Consider the following 25,556-nt stretch of genomic DNA (forward strand, 5'->3'; position numbering starts at 1 on the left):
GACATCCATGCCGAACTTGCTGAACATGCTAATAACAAGAATAACAAGAATATCGAGAGTAAGACCATCTTTTGAGTGTAGCGGGAAGTACAGTCCACAATCTGGAACAAGTGTATAAATAATAATAATAATAATAATAATAATAATAAATGAGCATTTATATAGTGCAACATCATAACTTTACAATTATGCTCTTTGCGCTTACATTGGCCAAACACAAAGGATACATTACACACAAAGCCTTTGCACTCACACACACACATGTGTTCATACACACAAAGCCTTTGCACTCACACACACACATGTGTTCATACACACAAAGCCTTTGCACTCACACACACACATGTGTTTATACACACAAAGCCTTTGCACTCACACACACACATGTGTTCATACACACAAAGCCTTTGCACTCACACACACACGTGTTCATACACACAAAGCCTTTGCACTCACACACACACATGTGTTCATACACACAAAGCCTTTGCACTCACACACACACATGTGTTCATACACACAAAGCCTTTGCACTCACACACACATGTGTTCATACACACAAAGCCTTTGCACTCACACACACACATGTGTTCATACACACAAAGCCTTTGCACTCACACACACACATGTGTTCATACACACAAAGCCTTTGCACTCACACACACACATGTGTTCATACACACAAAGCCTTTGCACTCACACACACACATGTGTTCATACACACAAAGCCTTTGCACTCACACACACACATGTGTTCATACACACAAACGAACAAGTGTGCATCAGTACACAGACATATTTACACACGCACTGGCAGCATAAGCGCACACATCTCTCACTCTCTCTCTCACTCTCTCTCTCACTCTCTCTCTCACTCTCTCTCACTCTCTCTCTCACTCACTCTCTCTCTCTCTCACTCTCTCTCTCACTCTCTCTCTCACTCTCTCTCTCACTCTCTCTCTCTCTCTCTCTCTCACTCTCTTCCGTTCTCTCTCACTCTCTATCCTGCCTCTGACATATGTACCAAAACCCATCAACCCCCAACACCACTCCCTTACCCCCCCCCCCCCCCTCCATAAAAAAAACCTAACAGAAAACAGTGCTTTGCAGTGTGTTCTGAATCATGAAAATAAACATTAGCTGTTGCACAGTCTTTGATTACCAAAGCACAAGAATCACCTTCGGAGGCACACCCAGTCTAACAGGATTGAGGTTTTACAGCTAACTTAATAGCCCCATAAAACTGCTATGGGTACGCTAAGGTTCCCAATAGTATACAAGGCGACGACAGCAGCCACACCCCATCACACAGCTACTCCACATCTCACGGGTGTGCTGTCTAACGACATACCACAAACGTTAGGCGATGAAAAATAGCCCACGCTTTGGCAGGGAGACAACTCTGCCAATGCAGAGCAGCAGCCTGTGACAAGGGGGACTACTGTGTCACACCCCATCAAGGATAAGGATAAGATTTTATATAGTCCAGACTCCTGTGAGGTTACCCTCATGGAAATTCGGGCTGCTTTCTCCCTCGGGAAAGCGAGCTGCCATACCGTATACGACGCTACCCATATTTATTTATTTTTTCCTGCATGTGTGTATTCATGTTTCCAAGCCCTGAGACTTTCGCTGTAAACTTGGGTTCTTTATCCTGCCCATGCGTGCACACGGGGGTGTTCGGCCACCGAGGAGAGTCTGCACACGGGGGTGTTCGGCCACCGAGGAGAGTCTGCACACGGGGGTGTTCGGCCACCGAGGAGAGTCTGCACACGGGGGTGTTCGGCCACCGAGGAGAGTCTGCACACGGGGGTGTTCGGCCACCGAGGAGAGTCTGCACACGGGGGTGTTCGGCCACCGAGGAGAGTCTGCACACGGGGGTGTTCGGCCACCGAGGAGAGTCTGCACACGGGGGTGTTCGGCCACCGAGGAGAGTCTGCACACGGTGGTGTTCGGCCACCGAGGAGAGTCTGCACACGGGGGTGTTCGGACACCGAGGAGAGTCTGCACAAAGTTGACTCTGGGAAATAAATCCCTCGCTGAACAGAGAGGCGTGAGAAGAAGCTGTCTGTGACAAGGGGGACTACTGTGTCACACCCCCAACCAGAGAGGCGAGGGAAGAAGCTCACCGTGATCTTGTCGCTTGACTGCCTCCAGGTCCAGACTCTCGTTCTCGCGGAAGAACTCCCGGAACAACTCAAACGTGTCGGCGTACTGGCTGGCCGCGTTGAACGCCGCTGAGATCGCCTCCTGTTCACAAAGTTACACTGGTTTTAAAATGAGTGCACTCCACCCCCCCCCCCCCCCCCCCACCCAACCCTCTCCTTCAAGACCTAAAAAAATCTCAGAAAATCAAGTCTGAAAAAGAAGGGAGTCTGAAAACACGGGTCAACTTACATGGGTTGGGGAGGGAGGGAGGGAGAGAGAGAGAGAGAGAGAGAGAGAGAGAGAGAGAGAGAGAGAGAGAGAGAGAGAGAGAGAGAGAGAGAGAGAGAGAGAGAGAGAGAGAGAGAGAGAGAGAGAGAGAGAGAGAGAGAGAGAGAGAGAGAGAGAGAGAGAGAGAGAGAGAGAGAGAGAGAGAGAGAGAGAGAGAGAGAGAGAGAGAGTGTGACAATGACAATGACAATTCTTTATTTTACGAGGGTAACAGAATAAGCATTGGTATACTTTTTTGCATCTGGCCCTCGCCCTGAAGAGGGACTAAATCTACTATAATAACTACTACTACATACTTACATAATTAGTAAAACAGTATAAGTTTATGTACATAAGTGCATTATATGAAACATTGTAGTTTATAAATGTTCATGACAAGGTGCAAAGCAAAAATTTGCAAGTCAATTAGAGTCAGAATACTATGCAGTAGTACTTCAACTCTGCAAGACAATGGATAGTATGCATAACATCATAATTTCGTGAACAAAACTACAAATCAAAAGTGAGTGACTGTGTCCCAAAGGACATAACAATCAAGAATATACTTTTTTCATTAAATGGGATATATATTTGTTTTTGAAAGAATCTGTGTAGCTTCCCGTAAGGCATTTGGAAGAGCGTTCCAGAGACGGCCAGAGAGAGAGAGAGAGAGAGAGAGAGAGAGAGAGAGAGAGAGAGAGAGAGAAAGAGAGAGAGAGAGAGAGAGCGAGAGAGAGAGCGAGAGCGAGAGTGAGAGAGAGAATTGAAGAGTGACTGGCGCATGATGATAAGTAATGTTTAACGCCCTCACGGTAAAACCATTAGGGGCATGTTCCCGGGTTTGACCCCGACTTTAGATGGGGGAAAACAGAGACAGAAAAAATAAAGAAAAAAATAAAAAGGGCCACCGAAAGGGAGGGATGGTTGTCGTGCATGTATATGTGTGAAAAAGTGCACCCATACCCGGATGTGCGTGCGTGAGTGCATGTGTTTATGTACTTGGATTCATGCCTACATGTGTACATGCATGTACGTGTGTGTGTGTGTGTGTGTGTGTGTGTGTGTGTGTGTGTGTGTGTGTGTGTGTGTGTGTGTGTGTGTGTGTGTGTGTGTGTGTGTGTGAACAAAATGTTTCCATACCCTGATGTTGTTGATGATGTTCTGCAGATGCTTGTCGTCCTCGAACATGGTTCCCAGGCTGGGGCCGTCCCCACACGTCTTCTCCTCAAACTTGTTGTTGATGATGGGCCTGCCAACAACACATCACACGTTAGTTGTACTATGACCACAACATGGTTCCCAGGCTAGGGCCGTCCACACACGTTTTATCCTCAAACTTGTTGTTGATGATGGGCCTGCCAACAACACATCACACGTTAGTACTGTTGTACTATGACCACAACATGGTTCCCAGGCTGGGGCCGTCCCCGCACGTTTTCTCCTCAAACTTGTCGTTGATGATGGGCCTGCCATCAACACATCACACGTTAGTACTGTTGTACTATGACCACAACATGGTTCCCAGGCTGGGGCCGTCCACACACGTTTTCTCCTCAAACTTGTTGTTGATGATGGGCCTGCCAACAACACATCACACGTTAGTTGTACTATGACCACAACATGGTTCCCAGGCTAAGGCCTACCACCAACACATTTCTGTTTCATTTCACTCTAGTATCCCAATACTGGGAAATTCAGGTAGCTTCCTCCCAGTGGAAAGCTAGCAGCAACAAGAGTCGAGATGTGGGCATGTATTGGTGTAATCAGCACCAGGTTCATCGCGCTCTTTCTCTGTCTCTCTCTCTCTATATATCTGTCTGTCTCTGTCTGTATGTCTGTCTGTCTGTCTGTCTGTCTGTCTGTCTGTCTCTCTCCACACACACACACAGTTCTCACCTGGTGAAGGCGTCAAAGTAGGTGTCTGGCACCAGGTTCATCACGCTCAGCACAGCGTCCTGGAAGCGCTTGATGACCTCTGCTGACCCGTCCTGGAAGTCGTCGCCGTCCGGAGAGAAGAGCAGCTGGTTAGGCTCCAGGATGAACTCCGTGATGAACAGCGGGGGTACCTTGTGCGCCTCTTCATCTTCACCACTCTGCACACGGTCATATTGACACAGTGATCAACACGTCGCTCATTAGACACAGTGATCAACACGTCGCTCATTAGACACAGTGATCAACACGTTACTCATTAGACACAGTGATCAACACGTCGCTCATTAGACACAGTGATCAACACGTCACTCATTAGACACAGTGATCAACACGTCACTCATTAGACACAGTGATCAACACGTCACTCATTAGACACAGTGATCAACACGTCGCTCATTAGACACAGTGATCAACACGTCGCTCATTAGACACAGTGATCAACAAGTCACTCATTAGACACAGTGATCAACACGTCACTCATTAGACACAGTGATCAACACGTTACTCATTAGACACAGTGATCAACACGTCACTCATTAGACACAGTGATCAACACGTCGCTCATTAGACACAGTGATCAACACGTCGCTCATTAGACACAGTGATCAACACGTCGCTCATTAGACACAGTGATCAACACGTCGCTCATTAGACACAGTGATCAACACGTCGCTCATTAGACACAGTGATCAACACGTTGCTCATTAGACAAAGTGATCAACATGTCGCTCATCAAACACAGTGACGTACACATCAATCATCCTCCTTCCCTCCCCCACCCCCCCCCCCCCCCCCCCCCCCCCCCCCCCCCCCCCCCGCGGAATATTTGAGGTTTAGCTGACTTGGTGGTCCGGTATAGATGTTGCCATACACGGGGTGTCTACTTTCACTTGCTCAATCCTACATTTGTACACTCAGTCACACACTGGCACACACAAGCTTACCACAAGCGCCCGTCTCTAAAAACAAAGTACTGATCATACCTATGCAAATAGGTCAGTCGGCTCTTCCATCAGACCTTTTCACAAAGGGTTAAGACACAGTGATCAACACGTTAAGAGACTGATCCGAAATAAGACAGATTGCATGATCACTCACAGATACTGTAACCATATCGAAACCACTATGACATTTTCCCTTGACACAAGGTAACGAGTAGAAATGTGACACCTGACTGGGACTCACCTTGTCTGCGGCAGGGGCAGCAGCATCAGCAGCAGCAGCGGTGGCGTCCTTGTCTTTCTCCTTCTCCTCCACCTCAGGTTCCTCGTCCTGGCCCTGTATCTGGGCGAGGGTGGGTGTGTTGTGCAGCTGCTCCGTCAGGTAGTTGAGCAGCGTGGACACTGAGTTCACCGCCAGCACGTGCATCGTGTTGACGATCAGGTAGTCCGCCAGCCGGATGAAGCTGCACGCAATCAACAACCAGTTGAAATCAATGTCTTAACACAAAGGAGAAATATGTGTGGTGTTCAGCATATGGGGCTGAAATCCACAACAGTCAATTTAGCTGTATAATGAAATGTATTGATTGAACAGGGCGTTAGCAATTTTCTCCCCCCTTTCCTAACCTAGGTGGTGGGTTCAAGTGCTAGTCTTTCGGATGAGACGAAAAACAGAGGTCCCTTCGTGTACACTACATTGGGGTGTGCACGTTAAAGATCCCACGATTGACAAAAGGGTCTTTCCTGGCAAAATTGTATAGGCATAGATAAAAATGTCCACCAAAATACCAGTGTGACTTGGAATAATAGGCCGTGAAAAGTAGGATATGCGCCGAAATGGCTGCGATCTGCTGGCCGATGTGAATGCGTGATGTATTGTGTAAAAAAATTCGATCTCACACAGCATAAATATGTGCGCGATATAAATTGCATAAAAATAAAATTAAAAATAAAAATAAATAAATCCCTGCACTTAGAACTGTATCCACGGAATACCCGCGATATAAGCCTCATATTGATTGATTGATTGAACATTGAATTTCCCTTTTTCAAGCCATATGACGTCAGAGGCCGACAAAACTTCATATGTAGGCGGCCAGCAGAGACTACAAAATAGTGCATGTTTGTGTGCATTCAATCATAAAAACTCTAAGAATTCTAACCAGAATCGATCGGTACATAAATGTAATTTGTATTTTTCACTAAAGTATGACATTTTACACAGATCTCGACAGCCATGGTTCACCTTAAGCGCTAGCGCGGTCTGGGAGGAACACTGACTGTCTGTGTTGGTCAACAATACACACAATGTATAGTGTCTACAGGTCTACAGTTTCAATGCACTCAGATATATGTGGTCATTCATTTGCACAGTGAAGATGCTGAACATAACGTTGAAGTGGACGCAACACAGGTTTCTCCACACTCACCACGTGAGGCGCTTGCAGTGAGCGCGTTTGTTGGCTTGCTCTGTGTACGTCATCTTGTCCGGAGCCTCGCCGTAAATGTCAAGGTCATAGTTGCTCTGCACAAGCAAGCTGGAGGCAGTGCCCGGAGCACCTGCTGCAGCACCTGTTGAAGTAACAACTCTATTACAACCTGTCTCATCTGTTCACACACACACACACACACACACACACACACACACACACACACAAACACACACAATCACACACAAGGACACACACACAAGGACACACACACACGGACACACACACACAGACACACACACACACACACACACACACGGACACACACACACACGGACACACACACACAGACACAGAGCACACTCACCATTCATGTTGGGAGTGTCAGCGCCGTCATAGAAATAGTCGTCGGGCGTAAAGCCGGCCTCCAGGAGAGCGGTGCGACACGCCGACCTCACGACCTCCTTCACCAGCTCTCGGAAGTCCTGCAGGCGACCCGCCACCTAGCACACCCACAACAATATTAAACACAGGCCACCTACCACACCAACAACAATATTAAACTCAGGCCACCTACCACACCAACAACAACGTATTACACTCAGGCCACCTACCACACCAACAACAATATTACACTCAGGCCACCTACCACACCAACAACAATATTACACTCAGGCCACCTACCACACCAACAACAATATTACACTCAGGCCACCCATCACACCAACAACAATATTACACTCAGGCCACCCACCACACCAACAACAATATTACACTCAGGCCACTTACCACACCAACAACAATATTACACTCAGGCCACCCATCCAGACCTGCTTACCCCTGAAATGTACCATGTGTAGTTTTGGGTGTGAAAATAAGGCAAATGTATAGTTTGGCAGGTGAATGTGTAGTATTTCAATTTGATCAACCCAAACCGCAAAACAGAACAGTTACTTATACCGTACTAAAACAAACACTCAACACTCCAAACAAAACTATTACAATGTGAACAATACTCCTCATACAAATACAAACAAAGCCCCCACAAAAATACAAGCCAAGCATTAAGTTTATTTGTTAAGAAAAAAATTATTAACTAGTTTGGAACATTTGCATGGGTGAAACTGATCAGAATTAAAAATAAGGAAAATGAGGCCGGGGTCCAGGGGCCGCCCACGCCCTGGTGGGGTGCAGGGGCAACGCCCTCTTAGGGGGCCCAGGGGGGCGAAGCCCCCCGGAAGAAAACGAAAAATCAGGCTTTTTAAGGGTAAAAGTAGGCCTTTCCTGGTATCTCAAACACACAAATTTGCACAGTAAACAATGATAACAAATGCCAAGCTGTAGTCCGATAATTCGCCCGCTCAGGGAAACAAAGATTCAGCGAGAAAATACAGATCGGATCGCCGGCGAACAAAAATTTAAAAAAAAAAATTACAGATTTTCAAAATAAGTGATTCTTTATTTGACCAATTTCATTTGGCGGATTTCCGTCCTAAGGCGGAAAAGTTTCACCCATGCATTTGTTAAAAAAAAGCTATGTTGAGGGGTATGCAGTTCATATACAGTGGGACCCCCTATTCAAGACCTGTGACAATCTGAGAACATCAAGTCACAAAAAGTAGGGACTGGGAGTATGTGTATCAACATGAAGGCAAATTAGGTTTGCGTCGGCAATAATAATAATATGGCAGGTCATTGCCTCTGCTCTGGTTACCGATCTCTCAAAAGTGAGCTTGTCTTGGTCTTCTTTCCCTGGCACGGGTTTCTTCAGAAAACAGTCCAATTTTTCCTCTGCTTTGGTCGGGATTTCTCGAATTCCTCATGAGAAGTGCTTTTCTTGTGGCGGTTACACGGTCGTAAAGCCCACTGTGCTTCTCTGAAAAAGCCGTGTTGCACACAGTGCAGTGGGCAAAATGCTTCCCTTTTCTCCACGAAACTAGGCATGGATGCTCCTCATAGTACTTTGGCAGAAAAGCCTTGCTGGGAGTTTGACCAAGCTTCTTTATTTTGCTCCGTGGCGGTTGATCGCCAAAGTCTTCTGAATCCGTGTTCGTCGCTGTAGCCATTTTTTTCTCTCCAGAAAGAATGAGCTACGAAGTGACCGCGTTCAGAAAAGTATGTGCTGAAACGCCCGCGATAGTTGTAATAACAGCAGCAAGACCAACTGACTACGCTACTCTCACGGGCGCCGGGCATGTTTTGCACGCAGTACACAACCGGTTAGTACAAATTATGGATCGGAACTCGCTCGCGTTTTTGCGTATTCAAAATGTCAAAATGTGTAGTCGAAACAAAACGTTTGCGTAGTATAAGACAAGCATGCGTAGTTGCGTAGTTTGGGGACCAAAATCGTAGTTTACTACGCTCAATGTGTAGTGTAAACAGGTCTGCCCATCACACCAACAACAATATTACACTCAGGCCACCCACCACACCAACAACAATATTATACTCAGGCCACTTACCACACCAACAACAATATTACACTCAGGCCACCCATCACACCAACAACAATATTACACTCAGGCCACCCACCACACCAACAACAATATTACACTCAGGCCACTTACCACACCAACAACAATATTACACTCAGGCCACTTACCACACCAACAACAATATTACACTCAGGCCACTTACCACACCAACAGCAATATTACACTCAGGCCACCCACCACACCAACAACAATATTACACTCAGGCCACCTACCACACCAACAACAATATTACACTCAGGCCACCTACCACACCAACAACAATATTACACTCAGGCCACCCACCACACCAACAATATTACATTCAGGCCACCCACCACACCAACAATATTACACTCAGGCCACATACCACACCAACAACAATATTACACTCAGGCCACCTACCACACCAACAACAATATTACACTCAGGCCACCTACCACACCAACAACAATATTACTCAGGCCACCCACCACACCAACAATATTACAATCTGGCCACCTACCACACCAACAACAATATTACACTCAGGCCACCTACCACACCAACAACAATATTACACTCAGGCCACTTACCACACCAACAACAATTATTACACTCAGGCCACCCACCACACCAACAATATTAAACTCAGGCCACATACCACACCAACAACAATATTACACTCAGGCCACCCACCACACCAACAACAATATTACACTCAGGCCACCTACCACACCAACAACAATATTACACTCAGGCCACCTACCACACCAACAATATTACACTCAGGCCACCCATCACACCAACAACAATATTACACTCAGGCCACCTACCACACCAACAACAATATTACACTCAGGCCACCTACCATACCAACAATATTACACTCAGGCCACAAACCACACCAACAGCAATATTACACTCAGGCCACTTACCACACCAACAGCAATATTACACTCAGGCCACCCACCACACCAACAACAATATTACACTCAGGCCACCTACCACACCAACAACAATATTACACTCAGGCCACCTACCACACCAACAACAATATTACACTCAGGCCACCTACCACACCAACATCAATATTACACTCAGGCCACCCACCACACCAACAACAATATTACACTCTGGCCACTTAGCACACCAACAACAGCCAGGCATCAACACAGAAACATACAGTGGAAGGTCGCGGGTTCGATTCAAACTCCACAAAGCACTAAGTATACGTCGTAACCACTGAGTTTCGCATTTGCAGAGCTTCGAAATATGTAGACTTTACGTGTGTGTAACCTCTTTCATTTGCGAATACCCTTGCTTTTACTTGGACAAACATTGGAGGGGCCAATCACTAGCAAGGGGTGTGTGCGATAAACATGTTGACAGGAATTTGTTGTGAATTTATTTGCCTGAGTAAAAACAAGGGCATTCACTCTTTGACAACCCAGACAAACCCGACAGAGTTATTTGGGAGCATGGTGTATTTGGGGGTGTTCAGAAGGGGAATCAAGTGTACACTGAAACGAGTACGAGGAGAGGGTGGTACTGACGTCATTGAGTTGGTTGAACTGGGCCTCGCGGAACTCCACCAGGGTGTAGGTTCGATCCTTGTCGATCTGGCACAGGCCCATCTCGCTGATACGGTGACACATCTCTCTCACGTTAAGCAGGGCAGGCCGCAGCGACTGCACAACCACACACATCACAGTGAGACACGTCAAATGGAAACACATCAAATGGAGACGCATCACAGTGAGACACGTCAAATGGAGACACATCAAATTGAGACACACCCCAGTGAGACACGTCAAATGGAGACACACCACAGTGAGACACATCAAATGGAGACACACCACAGTGAGACACATCAAATGGAGACACACCACAGTGAGACACGTCAAATGGAGACACACCACAGTGAGACACGTCAAATGGAGACACACCACAGTGAGACACGTCAAATGGAGACACACCACAGTGAGACACGTCAAATGGAGACACATCACAGTGAGACATGTCAAATGGAGACACACCACAGTGAGACACGTCAAATGGAGACACATCACAGTGAGACATGTCAAATGGAGACACATCACAGTGAGACATGTCAAATGGAGACACATCACAGTGAGACACACAACAATGAGACACATCTCTTGCACGTTCAGCCGGGCTGGCAACAGTTACTGCACAACCACACATGACCGTTAGACACATCACAGTTAGACACATCACAGTGAGACACATCTTTGGCACGTTCAGCCGGGCTGGACGCAGCAACCGCACAAACACACACATCCCTGTTAGACACATCTCCATGAGACATGTCACACATCTCTGGCACGTTTAGCCGGGCTGGATGCAGCGACTGCACAACCACACATATCACAGTCAGACACACATCATAATCAGACACTTGTCACACATGCTCAGCAGGGCTGGCAGCAGACTGCACAACCACACATATCACAGTCAGACACACATCATAATCAGACACTTGTCACACATGCTCAGCAGGGCTGGCAGCAGCGACTGCACAACCACACATATCACAGTCAGACACGCATCATAATCAGACACTTGTCACACATGGTCAGCAGGGCTGGCAGCAGCGACTGCACAACCACACACATCACAGTCAGACACGCATCATAATCAGACACTTGTCACACATGGTCAGCAGGGCTGGCAGCAGCGACTGCATTATAAAATGCGTGGCAGTGTCAGGCAAACCACAGTGAGAGACACATGCAAACATGAATGACAAATACAGTGGAGTTCGGGTACAACGAATCTCAAGGGAGATACATTTTAGTTCGTTATATCAGTAATTCGCTGTAGAGTTTTCAACCTAAATGGCCTCAAGACAAGTTTTCCCACTCACCTTCAAATGATCGTCCCATCGATTTTTCCTTGGAGAGTACAATCTCTGCATGTTTTCAACAGCTTCATAATATAATCCATAGAGATCTCTAGCAAACTAACAGCGGGAGGTGCACGAAAAGCGTCAGTTTTCACGATAAAACTTTGACTCGCTCATTCACGGGACATAACTGCACTCTGGACTGTCCACAGTGTTGAGCAATTTAGGAGACTTCACTGCCTGAGGAGAGAATTGATTCAAATGAACGCGTGGTTCTATATCGCGTCACTCGGTAACGGATCGGAGAAAAAAAAACAGATTTGGAAACCATGTTCGTCAGCCATTGTTTTTAGCAAGACAGACCACATGTGCACGAGGTTCGCTGACGTACATCGCAAAATGTCATGACGTCACCACAACTTTCGGTTTTGGTTCGATCTGTGCACCTCCCGCTGTTAGTTTGTTCAGAGTTCGCTCATGCACTTGTGTTTGTGTATTTTTGTGTATTTTTGTCTTTGGAGACAATTATTGACATCAGTTCGTTGTAGCCTTGTGACTTTTAGAGACAAAACGGCTCTGGGGCAATGAAAACGTGTTTGTTATAAGAGGGGTTCATTATGCAAATGAGTTGAAAAGGTTTGTTGTTGCCGGAAAGTAACAAGTAAGAAATAGAAGGCTGTCTGCCGGGAAATCAATGGCAGTTCGTTAAAAGCGGGATTTCGTTATACCCAGGTTGGTTATAGCTGGACTCCACTGTACCACAGTGCCAGACTGAGACACACAGACACAGCACTTACTGGGTTGACAATGAAGAGGTTCTGGTTGAGCGACTTCTTGCACGACTTGATCTTGTGTGATCGCACGTTCTTCCGCCACACGCTGAAGGCCTTCCACTTTCTGAACAAGGCGAACGTGGGGATCTGAAAACACACAGTGCATGCAGCCGTTATTCCTGTTCACACCGCAATCCGCCACACGCTGAAGGCCTTCCACTTAATTTCTGAACAAGGCGAACGTGGGGATCTGAAAACACAGTGCATGCAGCCGTTACTCCTGTTCACACCGCAATCCGCCACATGCTGAAGGCCTTCCACTTTCTGAACAAGGCGAACGTGGGGATCTGAAAACACACAGTGCATGCAGCCGTTATTCCTGTTCACACCGCAATCCGTCACATGTACAAGGAACCAAGAAGAAGAAACAGAGGCAGGTAACAGATTACACATGCACAGACTCAACATGTACCCTGAAAACACACAACATTCACTTCACACTCTCATCCCCCTCAATCACAGAGACATGCTGGCGCGCTCACACACTCACACACCCTCAGACACGCACACACACACGCACAACCTCTTTTGATGAAAATCACACAAACAAATCGATAACAGGTGGAGTCCATTCAACAGGGTCTGGAACTGGCAGAGGATAGGATTTGTTTGTGTGTGTATGTGTGTGTCTGTGTGTGTCTGTGTGTGTGTGTCTGTGTATGTCAGTGTGAATTTTACTTGCCAAACCCACCATTTGTTTCAGCAAGTTGAGCAACTGTACTTGCATTTGGCGAGTAGATGAACATTTCTACTCACCATTTACATGTTTCTACTCTCCATGGCGAGTAAAATACTCGCCACTTTCAGGCCTGTCTATGTGCATCTGGCCACACAATATAAAAATATGAAAAAGTATTAAAAATGCATGTGTTGTTACTATCAATATAAAACCAACCTTGGTGAGTTTCTCAAAGTAATCCACCTCCTGCTCCCAGCGTTCGAGTGTGATGAATTCTGTGTCATCGTCGCTCCTCAGGCGCATCACTCCCTTGATACTCAGCGTGCAGTAGTCGGGCTTGTACAGATTCTCGTGGCCAACCACGCTGTTCAACACATAATTATAGACATCACACTCTGTTCAACACACATAGACATATCACACTCTGTTCAACACACACAGACATCACACTCTGTTCAACACACACATAGACATCACACTCTGTTCAACACACACAGACATCACACTCTGTTCAACACACACATAGACATCACACTCTGTTCAACACACACATAGACATCACACTCTGTTCAACACGCACATAGACATCACACTCTGTTCAACACACACATAGACATCACACTCTGTTCAACACACACATATAGACATCACACTCTGTTCAACACAAACATAGACATCACACTCTGTTCAACACACACATAGACATCACACTCTGTTCAACACACACATAAACATCACACTCTGTTCAACACACACATAGACATCACACTCTGTTCAACACACACATAGACATCACACTCTGTTTAACACACATATAGACATCACACTCTGTTCAACACACACATAGACATCACACTCTGTTCAACACACACATAGACATCACACTCTGTTCAACACACACATAGACATCACACTCTGTTCAACACACACATAGACATCACACTCTGTACAACACACATATAGACATCACACTCTGTTCAACACACATAGACATCACACTCTGTTCAGCACACATAGACATCACACTCTGTTCAACACACACTTAGACATCACACTCTGTTCAACACACATAGACATCACACTCTGTTCAACACACACATGGACAACATCCCACTCTGTTCAACACACACATAGACAACATCACACTCTGTACAACACACATAGACATCACACTCTGTTCAACACACACATGGACAACATCACACTCTGTTCAACACACACAGACAACATCACACTCTGTACAACACACATCACGTCCTTTTCTGTGTCAAATGTCCAATTTTGGTCTAACATACAAATCACATTAAATGTGTGTTATCTTGTGGGTGCTGAATTCCACCGTAAACCACTCTCTCTCTCTCTCTAGATTCATAACAAATGCTACAATTTGCTGACAAGGAACGGCCGAGCGACTCACTTGAGGTTGTAGTAGTGGTAGTGGACGGAAGACTTGGGCACCGCGGGGCTCAGGTAGAGGAATCCCACCTTCTTGTTGGTCCTGGCGATGTGGATTATCCTGTGCATGTCACGCAGACCCTCAAACGATGCTGCAACTGTTCACACCAACACATTTCATCGTCACATTCTCTTTTTAACTGCACATACCCTGGAACTCCACTTTATTTTCTTTCTTTTTTTTTTACTTTTTAAAACATCAACAAAATCTGAGAAAATCATGTCTTAAAAAGAAAGGCAATGCCTTCATCATATCCCCTGACAGTGGAACATCCCCCTCCCTCATGACATCCCCTTACAGGGGGACATCCCCCTCCCTCATCATATCCCCTGACAGTGGAACATCCCCCTCCCTCATGACATCCCCTTACAGGGGGACATCCCCCTCCCTCATCATATCCCCTGACAGGGGGACATCCCCCTCCCTCATCATATCCCCTTACAGGGGGACATCCCCCTCCCTCATATCCCCTTACAGGGGGACATCCCCCTCCCTCATCATATCCCCTGACAGGGGGACATCCCCCTCCCTCATCATATCCCCTGACAGTGGAACATCCCCCTCCCTCATGATATCCCCTTACAGGGGGACATCCCCCTCCCTCATCATTTTAACAAGACGGGCAAAATGCAGTGTGGTCTACTGATGCCCGTCTAGAGGCTGACGGCATCATTTTAACAAGACGGGCAAAATGCAGTGTGCCGTCTACTGATGCCCGTCTAGAGGCTGACGGCATCATTTTAACGAGACGGGCAAAATGCAGTGTGGTTTAATGATGCCCGTCTAGAGGCTGAGCGCATCATTTTAACGAGACGGGCAAAATGCTGTGTGGTCTAATGATGCCCGTCTACAGGCTGACGGCATCATTTTAACGAGATGAGAAAAATGCAGGAAAGGTGGGATCGTACACTTTGGTTTTGTGCTGGCTCGTGCCGATGCCGACTCCGCGTGAACCCTGCCTCGGGGGGAGCCTGGCTTGCACAGTTCCTCTGGTGCTATGGGCGTCTTGAGCACCATTTCCTCCTGTAAAACAACCCCCATTGCTGCTTTAATCACGCTTCAACACTGCAGGCACTAGGCCAATAATGATGATGATAATCATTACAATAATACATAGCTATAATATGGGTATGCTCAGCACCATCACCTCCTGTAAAACAACCCCCATTGCTGCTTTCATCACGCTTCAACACTGCAGGCACTAGGCCAATAATGATGATGATAATCATTACAATAATACATAGCTATAATATGGGTATGCTCAGCACCATTTCCTCCTGTAAAACAACCCCCATTGCTGCTTTCATCACGCTTCAACACTGCAGGCACTAGGCCAATAATGATGATGATAATCATTACAATAATACATAGCTATAATATGGGTTTGCTCAGCACCATTACCTCCTGCAAACCACACACCATTGCTGCTTATTACAATTCCACAGTTGTTTTAACTGTGGCCACAAATTTCAAAAAGTCGTCGTCAAATAACCGATTCATTGGGTTTTTTAAGGTAAAGCTTCAATATAAGCGGTCGGCCGGTGTTTACCTATTCTCAGTTGATAAAACGGTGGACACAAATTTCCATTAGTCGTCGTCAAATAACCAATTTTTATTTGTCAAGATGAAGCTTCAACAAGAAGGGCAAAGCCCATACGACTCACATGCTTGACCTTGACATGACCTTGACCTTCAGGGTCAAGGTCAAATAACTAAACCTAGCAATGACATCATACACTAAGAACTGCTTTACACATTTTTCCTACCAAAATACATGTCGTCATCCAAGGTCATGCAACACAAAGCTGTTAATTCAAGACATAGGAAGTACAATGGTGCTTATTAGCTCTTTCTACCATGAGATATGGTCACTTTTAGTGGTTCACTACCTTATTTTGGTCACATTTCATAAGGGTCAAAGTGACCTTGACCTTGATCATATGTGACCAAATGTGTCTCATGATGAAAGCATAACATGTGCCCCACATAATTTTTAAGTTTGAAACAGTTATCTTCCATAGTTCAGGGTCAAGGTCACTTCAAAATATGTATACAATCCAACTTTGAAGAGCTCCTGTGACCTTGACCTTGAAGCAAGGTAAACCAAACTGGTATCAAAAGATGGGGCTTACTTTGCCCTATATATCATATATAGGTGAGGTATTGAATCTCAAAAACTTCAGAGAAAATGTGAAAAATGTGAAAAATAGCTGTTTTTTAGACAACATTTATGGCCCCTGCGACCTTGACCTTGAAGCACGGTCAAGATGCTATGTATGTTTTTTGGGGCCTTGTCATCATACACCATCTTGCCAAATTTGGTACTGATAGACTGAATAGTGTCCAAGAAATATCCAACGTTAAAGTTTTCCGGACGGACGTCCGGACGGACGGGGGGGACGGACGACTCGGGTAAGTACATAGACTCACTTTTGCTTCGCATGTGAGTCAATAACAGCAGTCGGCAAGTGTTATTCTCAGTAGCAAAAACGGTGGACACAAATTTTAATTTAATTGTTTTCTCAAAATGAAGTTTCAATAAAAACGGTCGGCCGGTTTACAATAAAAACGGTCGGCTGGTGTTTACAATAAAAACGGTCCGCTGGTGTTTACAATAAAAACGGTCGGCTGGTGTTTACAATAACAAGAAGAGCAAACGCTCGATCGAGTCACTTTCGCAGTTCTGAATATTATATGAGGCATCAGATGGACAGGAAGAAATTGCTATTCACAACACAATGAGTCACGTTCACATAAAATTTGAGCCCGGTCACTTTTATAGTTTCCGAGAAAAGCCCAACGTTAAGTTGTGTGTTGCCGAACAGAAAAGGCTAGTTATCTCCCTTGTTTTTCTGATAACGTTCGTAAAAGGCTACAGATGTAAATACTTTGATGTAAAGAATAATCCTACAAAGTTTCAATCACATCCGATGAACTTTGTCAAAGATATAAAATGTCTAATTTTTCCTTTGACGCTGACCTGTAACCTTGAAAAAGGTCAAAGGTCAACGAAACCATCGTTAAAGTGTAGAGGTCATTGGAGGTCACGACTAAACAAAATATGAGCCCGATCGCTTTGATAGTTTCCGAGAAAAGTCCAACGTTAAGGTGGTGTCTACGGACGGCCGGCCGGATGGCCGGCCGGCCGGACGGCCGGACAGACTAACACTGACCGATTACATAGAGTCACTTTTTCTCAAGTGACTCAAAAATGGTCGGCCAGTGTTTACAATAAAACCGGTCGCCTGGTGTTTACAATAAAACCGGTCGCCTGGTGTTTACAATAAAAACGGTCGGCTGGTGTTTACAATAAAAACGGTCGGCCAGTGTTTACAATAAAAACGGTGGGCCGGTGTTTACAATAAAAACAGTGGGCCGGTGTTTACAATAAAAACGGTCGGCTGGTGTTTACAATAAAAATGGTCGGCCGGTGTTTACAATAAAAATGGTCAGCTGGTGTTTACAATAAAAACGGTCGGCCGGTGTTTACCTGTTTTTCCTGGAGGTCGCCGGGCAGGTCGGGTAAGGGCGACACCATGTCGGGTCGCTCCAGTGGCTCCACTGACCCTGCACGCTTCATGCGCTTGGCGTCAGATTCGTCCACACTGCCTTGCGCCCGTTTCAAGGCTGCAATGGCCTCGCGGTTCTTCTGGTGGATGTAGGACGGTTGGTTGCGAGCCTGGTACTGCTGTAGGCTGGGCTGTTACACAAACACTCTCTGTGTTACAACATGTACTGTAAAAAGACCAAAACATACCGTACTCACGTGTTTGACAAAGACAATACGAAGAACAAAGCACAACGTTTTGACCATTAGGGTCTAGCTTCCTCAGGCACAAAGCACGACGTTTTGACCATCAGGGTTCCTCAGGCACAACACACGCAAATCAGAAGACAGACAACACAACAGAAACAAACGGAACAAAACCTGTACAGTGTTTTTGCTGCAACCTGTATGTTACTACATGTAAAGTGTTTTTGCTTCAGGGCTACCCACTCCTTCTCTGGCCTGTAAAACTTCTCTACAAATCTGAAAATTCATCTGTGAAAAGCTTTGTCCTCTAACAGAACATATTGTTGGTTTTAATACAAAGCAAGACAATGAAAGTAAACAAAATTCATGCTGAAGGGAAAACTCCCCATCACATCTTCATGTGGGACTAAACAATGTCATGAATCGCGAAGAACCACACTAACCAAGCTCAACTGAACCACACAACAACAAAAAGAGAGAAAAAAAAGAAGGCCATAATCGAATCCATATTTCCGGCATATACCGGAAGAATCCCACCCATGCATCTTACTAGAGGTTCTATCTTGGGCCCTAGAGGAGCTCCGATTCGCTTGGCCTGAGCGTGAGTGACGCCCTTGAAGCGCAGAGCGTAGGGGTTGCCGGTGCTCTGCATGGGGGCGTAGGAATACAGGCGAGCTTTCAGCCGCTCTGCTCGGTCAAGCCCCGAAGGTCCGGGCATCTCAACATCCTGGGACTGGGCACTCCACTTGCCGTTCCTGCTCGGCGTCCCGCCGCTTGCCATCTGAGAGAAACAAGAGAGAGAGAGAGAGGTAGAGGTTGCGTGTTGACTCTCGGTGAATATTAAAAATTAAGTAGAAGTGCAATGCCTAGGCACTGCATACCCTCAGCGAAAGACAAACACTCCCCCCCCCCTCTCTTTCTCACACACACACACACATGTGCACATAAACACACACGCCACGCGCACGCAAGAGAAAGGCCCCAGAGAGGGGATGACGTCACGATGCATTGACGTAAAAATATTGTGACGACTAATTGCGCGAACATAATTGTTGTAGTCTTGGAAATTCTACCCCAACAAAGCGGCCCTGGATCAAAAATTAAAGAATTGGTCGGCACCCACTGTATTTTAGTTAGTATGTTTCCAATTTTTCGTGAACTTCCATCCCCAACTGTACCCTGAGTTAGGGCACAAAGATTCCTTCTTTATCATGTATTATCCACATGAACATTTCTCAAGTTGATTACAGTTATATAGCGTTCGTGGGATACCTCCAGCTTTGCTGGGATAATGATCGAAGTTAGCGAACTGAAACCATTACTTTTAATATTCACTGAGACGAGGTAACTAGCCCTACAAGTTTACAGAGAAAAAGAAGCAGAGGGAGGAATAAAGTGTATACATACATGTCTGTGTGGGCATTTGCGTATGTCCATAATATGCTACTCAAGTCAATCAGCAGATTTTTTTTTGATTTTTTTTTCGGATTTTCGTTTTTGAGAGTACATGTACCATGCCTGAAACTTGTTTTACAACAGTCAATATTAAATGTTTCTCTATTTAAATCTAAACAGCTTCTGTTTTTCTTATAAATGTACATGTACATGTGCAGTACTCTCTCTCTCTCTCTCAACTTGACTTTGTCGCGTTTACCTGCACCTGTCTAATAAGGACACCTGCAGAATAAGGACACTTTTGTCTGGTCCCAAGGGTGTCCTTATTTGACAGGTTTTACTGTATCGATGATTCTAGTGAGAGTCTTAGCCAATGTGATGTATTTTCTGTGTTACACTACAGCGTCCAACACTGTGAAGCAACTTTCATTACTCTGTGTATAAGGACAAGAACATTTTGGTTGAAGTTGCTCATTCTTTTCACAGCCCAGTGCATGGAACTCAAAGTGGGTAGAGTTGTAGACTTGTACTGCTTCATGTTTTTGAAACAAAACACCAAAAGTACCAGAATGTTGTAGTTTTTTTTTTAATTAATCAAAGTCTTTATCCACTTTGACTTTGGAACATTGAAAGATATTCTGGAAACAAGTGCTGCAGAATGAATCTACTGAGTCATAACTCTACTACACAGTGTTGTGCAACTGCAAAACAAGATTAAAACTTAATAAAAGCGTGACATGAACCGAAAGAGAAGTATGAAAAACAATATGAAAGTTCTCTTGTCTCACAGTTATAATTTACCTGAACAGAAGGAAGGCAGGAGTATAAACAAGACACTTAATGACAACAGAGAAACAACAATATATATCCTAATCTCGTGTAGTGTTACTAGCACACAACAGAAGGTTTATGTGGAACTGAACTTCTACATAATTTTACTACTTCAAACATATCTTTCTCCTGCCAAAATAAATCCTGTTGTGCACTGGAAAACAACTAATCACCAGCACACCACATTGTACTGAGTAGTTCTATAACTTTTATCACCTTGAATTAGAAAAAGAACATTCTTTTGCGCAACTGTCAACTTTGTTTCAAAATAACAGAGCTGGAAAAGCGCCAATTCAAATCACAAGCGAGTGAGAGAGGAAAATCAGCCATTTACTGCAGTCAGCAATCCCCGACAAAGCGATTTTCTCACCTTGAAAGAGTTAATTTGCCGTTTATCACGGTCTTTAGTAAAAGTATGTTGATAGCAGCTCTCTGCTGCGAACTGTCATCAAATATGCATCTCCCAATTACTCCTGCACGCAACCTTTGGCCGCCATTGAAGTTACTCCGATCTCCAGGCAACCATAGCGGAAGTGACCGATGAGAGCCGAATGGTTTAGTTTCGTTAAAATAAACCCATGACAAAATTAGATTTAATCGACATTTCTTGCTTAAAATTGTGTATGCGTTTCTTAATAGAGACTCGTACTGAAATTTCATTATCAAATACCAATTTGGGGCACTGAAAGAGTCATACTAAAATACGGATTTGGATCAAGACCGTCCTATCAGTACTGCGAGTTATATGCCTCACAGTTCAGTCATGAAACGTGGCAGCTACGCCAAGCCACACTGCAAATATTTGGACAACATTTCTTCAGTAACATATTTCTCAATTGCGGGAGAAGCGATTTATTGTCATACCGTGAGGGTCAGGTCTCAAGTGCTGTGTCATTACTTGGAACTACCGAAATTGAAAATCTTGTAACCTTCTTTACTTACTAAAATATATATAAATACTGGAATCGTACCCTTCAAAGAGCAGAAAGCGATAGAATAAATTCACGATTTAAGTTTTATTTTCCAGAAATGACAGAGACCTTATAATCGGCAACATGCACGCCTCATGGTGCTCACACACCTTTCATAATTATATATAACTTAACTGAGTACCCAAAACGAAAACGAAAGTGGGAGCGGGAGAGGGGCTACTTCCCTTGGCAACCATTCACGTAGCTTTTTCTTCGTCTATTCATGTTTTATATATATTTATGAGAAGGACAAAAAAGTAAAACAAACAAAAAGAGAATTTTTTACTGAATTTCCAAATAATGACACGAATGAACGTATGAGTATATCACAAGAATTGTAAGTTCAACATGTTCTTCAAGGCTATGGATAGGCCTACAGCAATTATAATTATAAAGGGACTGGGTGGCCGAGTGGTAACGCACTTGCGCTCGGAATCGAGAGGTTGCGAGTTCGACCCTGGGTCAGGCCGCTATTTTCTCCCCCCTTTCCTAACCTAGGTGGTGGGTTCAAGTGCTAGTCTTTCGGATGAGACGAAAAACCGAGGTCCCTTCGTGTACACTACATTGGGGTGTGCACGTTAAAGATCCCACGATTGACAAAAGGGTCTTTCCTGGCAAAATTGTATAGGCGTAGATAAAAATGTCCACCAAAATACCCGTGTGACCTGGAATAATAGGCCGTGAAAGGTGGATGCAGCGCCTAAAGGCAGTCGATCTACTGGCCGATGTGAATGCGTGATATATTGTGTAAAAAATTCCATCTCACACGGCATTAATAGGTAACATGCGCCTTGAGTCGCCTTGTGTGGTGAGATATGTGCGCGATATAAATCCTCGTAAATAAATAAAAATATATAAATAAATAACGTTGGCTGTGTGTGTGTGTGCGCGCGCGCGTGTGTCTGTGTGTCGTGTGTGTCAGTGTGTGTGTCAGTGTGTATGAGTCGAGTCAGCCGATCACTGAATGTGTCTTTTAAGAAGTTTCGGAGAAGAGACGGAAACGAAAAATAGAGAGACTGACATTCACTTATCTTTTATCGACTAAATATGCGTTGGACTTGTATATATATATATATATGTCGACTGAAAACAACTTGAAATACTCTTACACTGTGCAGTAAGGCACTTGTAGAGGGAGTCAGTAATTAAGGTGGACCAGAGGGTAGAGGTTGGCTTTGGACCAACGGATCAAGCGGGTAAACGTAATCAGGGACCTATATTAGAACTATGACGTAATTTATGACTGATTTTCTGAAATTTGAAGGGTCGAGTCCAGCTATTCTTTATTTTTTATCTTTTAAATCTGTTAACCCTCTATTTCTCACACAGAACCCCTCTATTTACTGCTTCAATCAGGTTGTCTACAGACAGGGCGGTATCAGACATAGACACCCACCCCCCCCCCCCCCCCCCCCGCCAACAAAAAAAAATAATGTACAGTACATATCAAGTTACTACTTTAATCAGGTTGTCTACAGACAGGGCGGTATCAGGCATGTTAAAATCACTTGTTTCAAGTTTTCGCAGTTTAAGTCCTGTACACGTAAATGTTTGCAAATCAAGAGAAAAACGCTCACATTTATACCAAAAAAGAGCCCCACGCTCAATGTCTCATTACATTTAGTCAAGTTTTGACTAAATGTTTTAACATAGAGGGGGAATCGAGACGAGGGTCGTGGTGTATGTGTGTGTGTGTGTGTGTGAATAGATCAGTTCCCAGAAAACTTCTGGGCCGATCTTCATGAAACTTCACATGAGAGTTCCTGGGTATGATATCCCCAGCAAGGTGCTGACTTTCGTTTGTGCATTGTTCATGGTGAATGCATGTTAATTTATTTTTAATATACTTTCTTATGTGATAACCAATGTGCTGTACTTTCTCAGTTTTGCTGATGTTATACGCTTGGTACACATATTTACTCATTTTCCTTGAATAACATGTGATAACATTACTTCATAGCTAAGCACATGATTTTACCTATGGCACAACACAAATCTCTAGCCTCCCTCTCTGAGATGCGTTTGAAGACAGACTGTTAAAAGAGAATAAATGTATGTACATAATTATGATAGAATATTGATGTATGAATTGAAGAAATGTATAAGAACACAAGAATGTATGAATGACAAAGAACAAATGTTTATTTTTGAATGTTTTATGTATGTTTTATTACGGACACAAAAGCTCAGCAATGCAATTTCTCTTTTAGAGATTAATAAAGTTATTGTATTGTATTGTATTGTATTGTATTGACCATTTTTCTTTTTTCATATAAATGTCTTTGATGACGTCATATCTGGCATTTAGTGAAACTTGAGGCGGCACTGTCAAGCCCTCATTTTTGAACCAAATTGGTTGAAATTTTGGTCAAGTAATCTTCGACGAAGCTCGGACTTTGGTATTGCATTTCAGCGTGGAGGCTTAAAAATTAATTAATGAGTTTGCTCAATTAAAGTTGTCATTAAAATGAAATTGTCGCAAATAGATTCAAAATTTATTGCATCGTATTCTTCATCAAATTCTGAATCTAAAAATATATACACATGTTATGTTTACTCTTAAAATGTTATCACATTTGACGAAAATAGGTTAATTAGTACTACGATTAAAATGTAAGAAATCGATCAAAAAATGGTTTCATCTTATTCTTTGTCATATTCTGATTCCAAAACCATATAGATATGATATGTTTTATTCAAAACAAGCTCAAAAAGTTAAAAAGAATACAGAAAAGCGCGCTGTATTGCTTACCGCAGTACGCTATTGCGCTATTCTGCCTCGTCAATTTCACTTCGTATAGCACGGGAAAACTGCCGCGGGGATTGACGTACGAAGCTGTATTGTCTCGGTAAAAAATAACAAGTCGCGTAAGGCGAAAATACAACATTTAGTCAAGCTGTCGAACTCACAGAATGAAACTGAACGCAATGCAATTTTTCAGCAAGACCGTATACTCGTATCATGATCGTCAGTCCACCGCTCATGGCAATTTTAAAGGCAGTGAAATTGACAAGAAGAGCGGGGTAGTAGTTGCGCTGAGAAGGATAGCACGCTTTTCTGTACCTCTCTTCGTTTTAACTTTCTGAGCGTGTTTTTAATCCAAATATATCATATCTATATGTTTTTGGAATCAGGAACCGACAAGGAATAAGATGAAAGTGTTTTTAAATTGATTTCGAAAATTTAATTTTGATCATAATTTTTATATTTTTAATTTTCAGAGCTTGTTTTTAATCCAAATATAACATATTTATATGTTTTTGGAATCAGAAAAGGATGAGAAATAAGATGAACGTAAATTTGGATCGTTTTATACATTTTTTTATTTTTTTACAATTTTCAGATTTTTAATGACCAAAGTCATTAATTAATTTTTAAGCCACCAAGCTGAAATGCAATACCGAAGTCGGGCCTTTGTCGAAGATTGCTTGGCCAAAATTTCAATCAATTTGATTGAAAAATGAGGGTTGTGACAGTGCCGCCTCAACTTTTACAAAAATCCGGATATGACGTCATTAAATGTATTTAGCAGAAAAAATAAAAAAAATATTCGGGGATTTCATACCCAGGAACTCTCATGTAAAATTTCATAA

The 25,556-nt window shown here is 44.1% G+C and overlaps 1 protein-coding gene across 1 annotated transcript in view; it reads right to left on the reverse strand.

Moving 5' to 3' along the window:
* Nucleotides 1-21,497, reverse strand: part of LOC138950209 (dynein axonemal heavy chain 6-like) — a 165,561-nt gene extending 144,064 nt beyond the window's left edge. Inside the window, exons 1-14 of the mRNA XM_070321958.1 lie at nucleotides 21,362-21,497; nucleotides 19,316-19,546; nucleotides 18,502-18,711; nucleotides 15,920-16,034; nucleotides 14,973-15,108; nucleotides 13,772-13,919; nucleotides 12,841-12,963; nucleotides 10,731-10,865; nucleotides 7,089-7,224; nucleotides 6,722-6,863; nucleotides 5,536-5,755; nucleotides 4,312-4,508; nucleotides 3,556-3,664; nucleotides 2,130-2,250 (exon numbers count right to left, since the gene is read on the reverse strand). Coding sequence (XP_070178059.1) covers nucleotides 2,130-2,250; nucleotides 3,556-3,664; nucleotides 4,312-4,508; nucleotides 5,536-5,755; nucleotides 6,722-6,863; nucleotides 7,089-7,224; nucleotides 10,731-10,865; nucleotides 12,841-12,963; nucleotides 13,772-13,919; nucleotides 14,973-15,108; nucleotides 15,920-16,034; nucleotides 18,502-18,711; nucleotides 19,316-19,546 — 2,023 coding nt within the window. The 5' untranslated portion in view covers nucleotides 21,362-21,497. The remainder of the gene's footprint in view (nucleotides 1-2,129; nucleotides 2,251-3,555; nucleotides 3,665-4,311; nucleotides 4,509-5,535; nucleotides 5,756-6,721; nucleotides 6,864-7,088; nucleotides 7,225-10,730; nucleotides 10,866-12,840; nucleotides 12,964-13,771; nucleotides 13,920-14,972; nucleotides 15,109-15,919; nucleotides 16,035-18,501; nucleotides 18,712-19,315; nucleotides 19,547-21,361) is intronic.
* Between the last annotated feature and the right edge of the window lie 4,059 nt (nucleotides 21,498-25,556).

The sequence above is a fragment of the Littorina saxatilis genome, linkage group LG16, assembly GCF_037325665.1.
Source record: "Littorina saxatilis isolate snail1 linkage group LG16, US_GU_Lsax_2.0, whole genome shotgun sequence".
NCBI lineage: Eukaryota > Metazoa > Mollusca > Gastropoda > Littorinimorpha > Littorinidae > Littorina > Littorina saxatilis.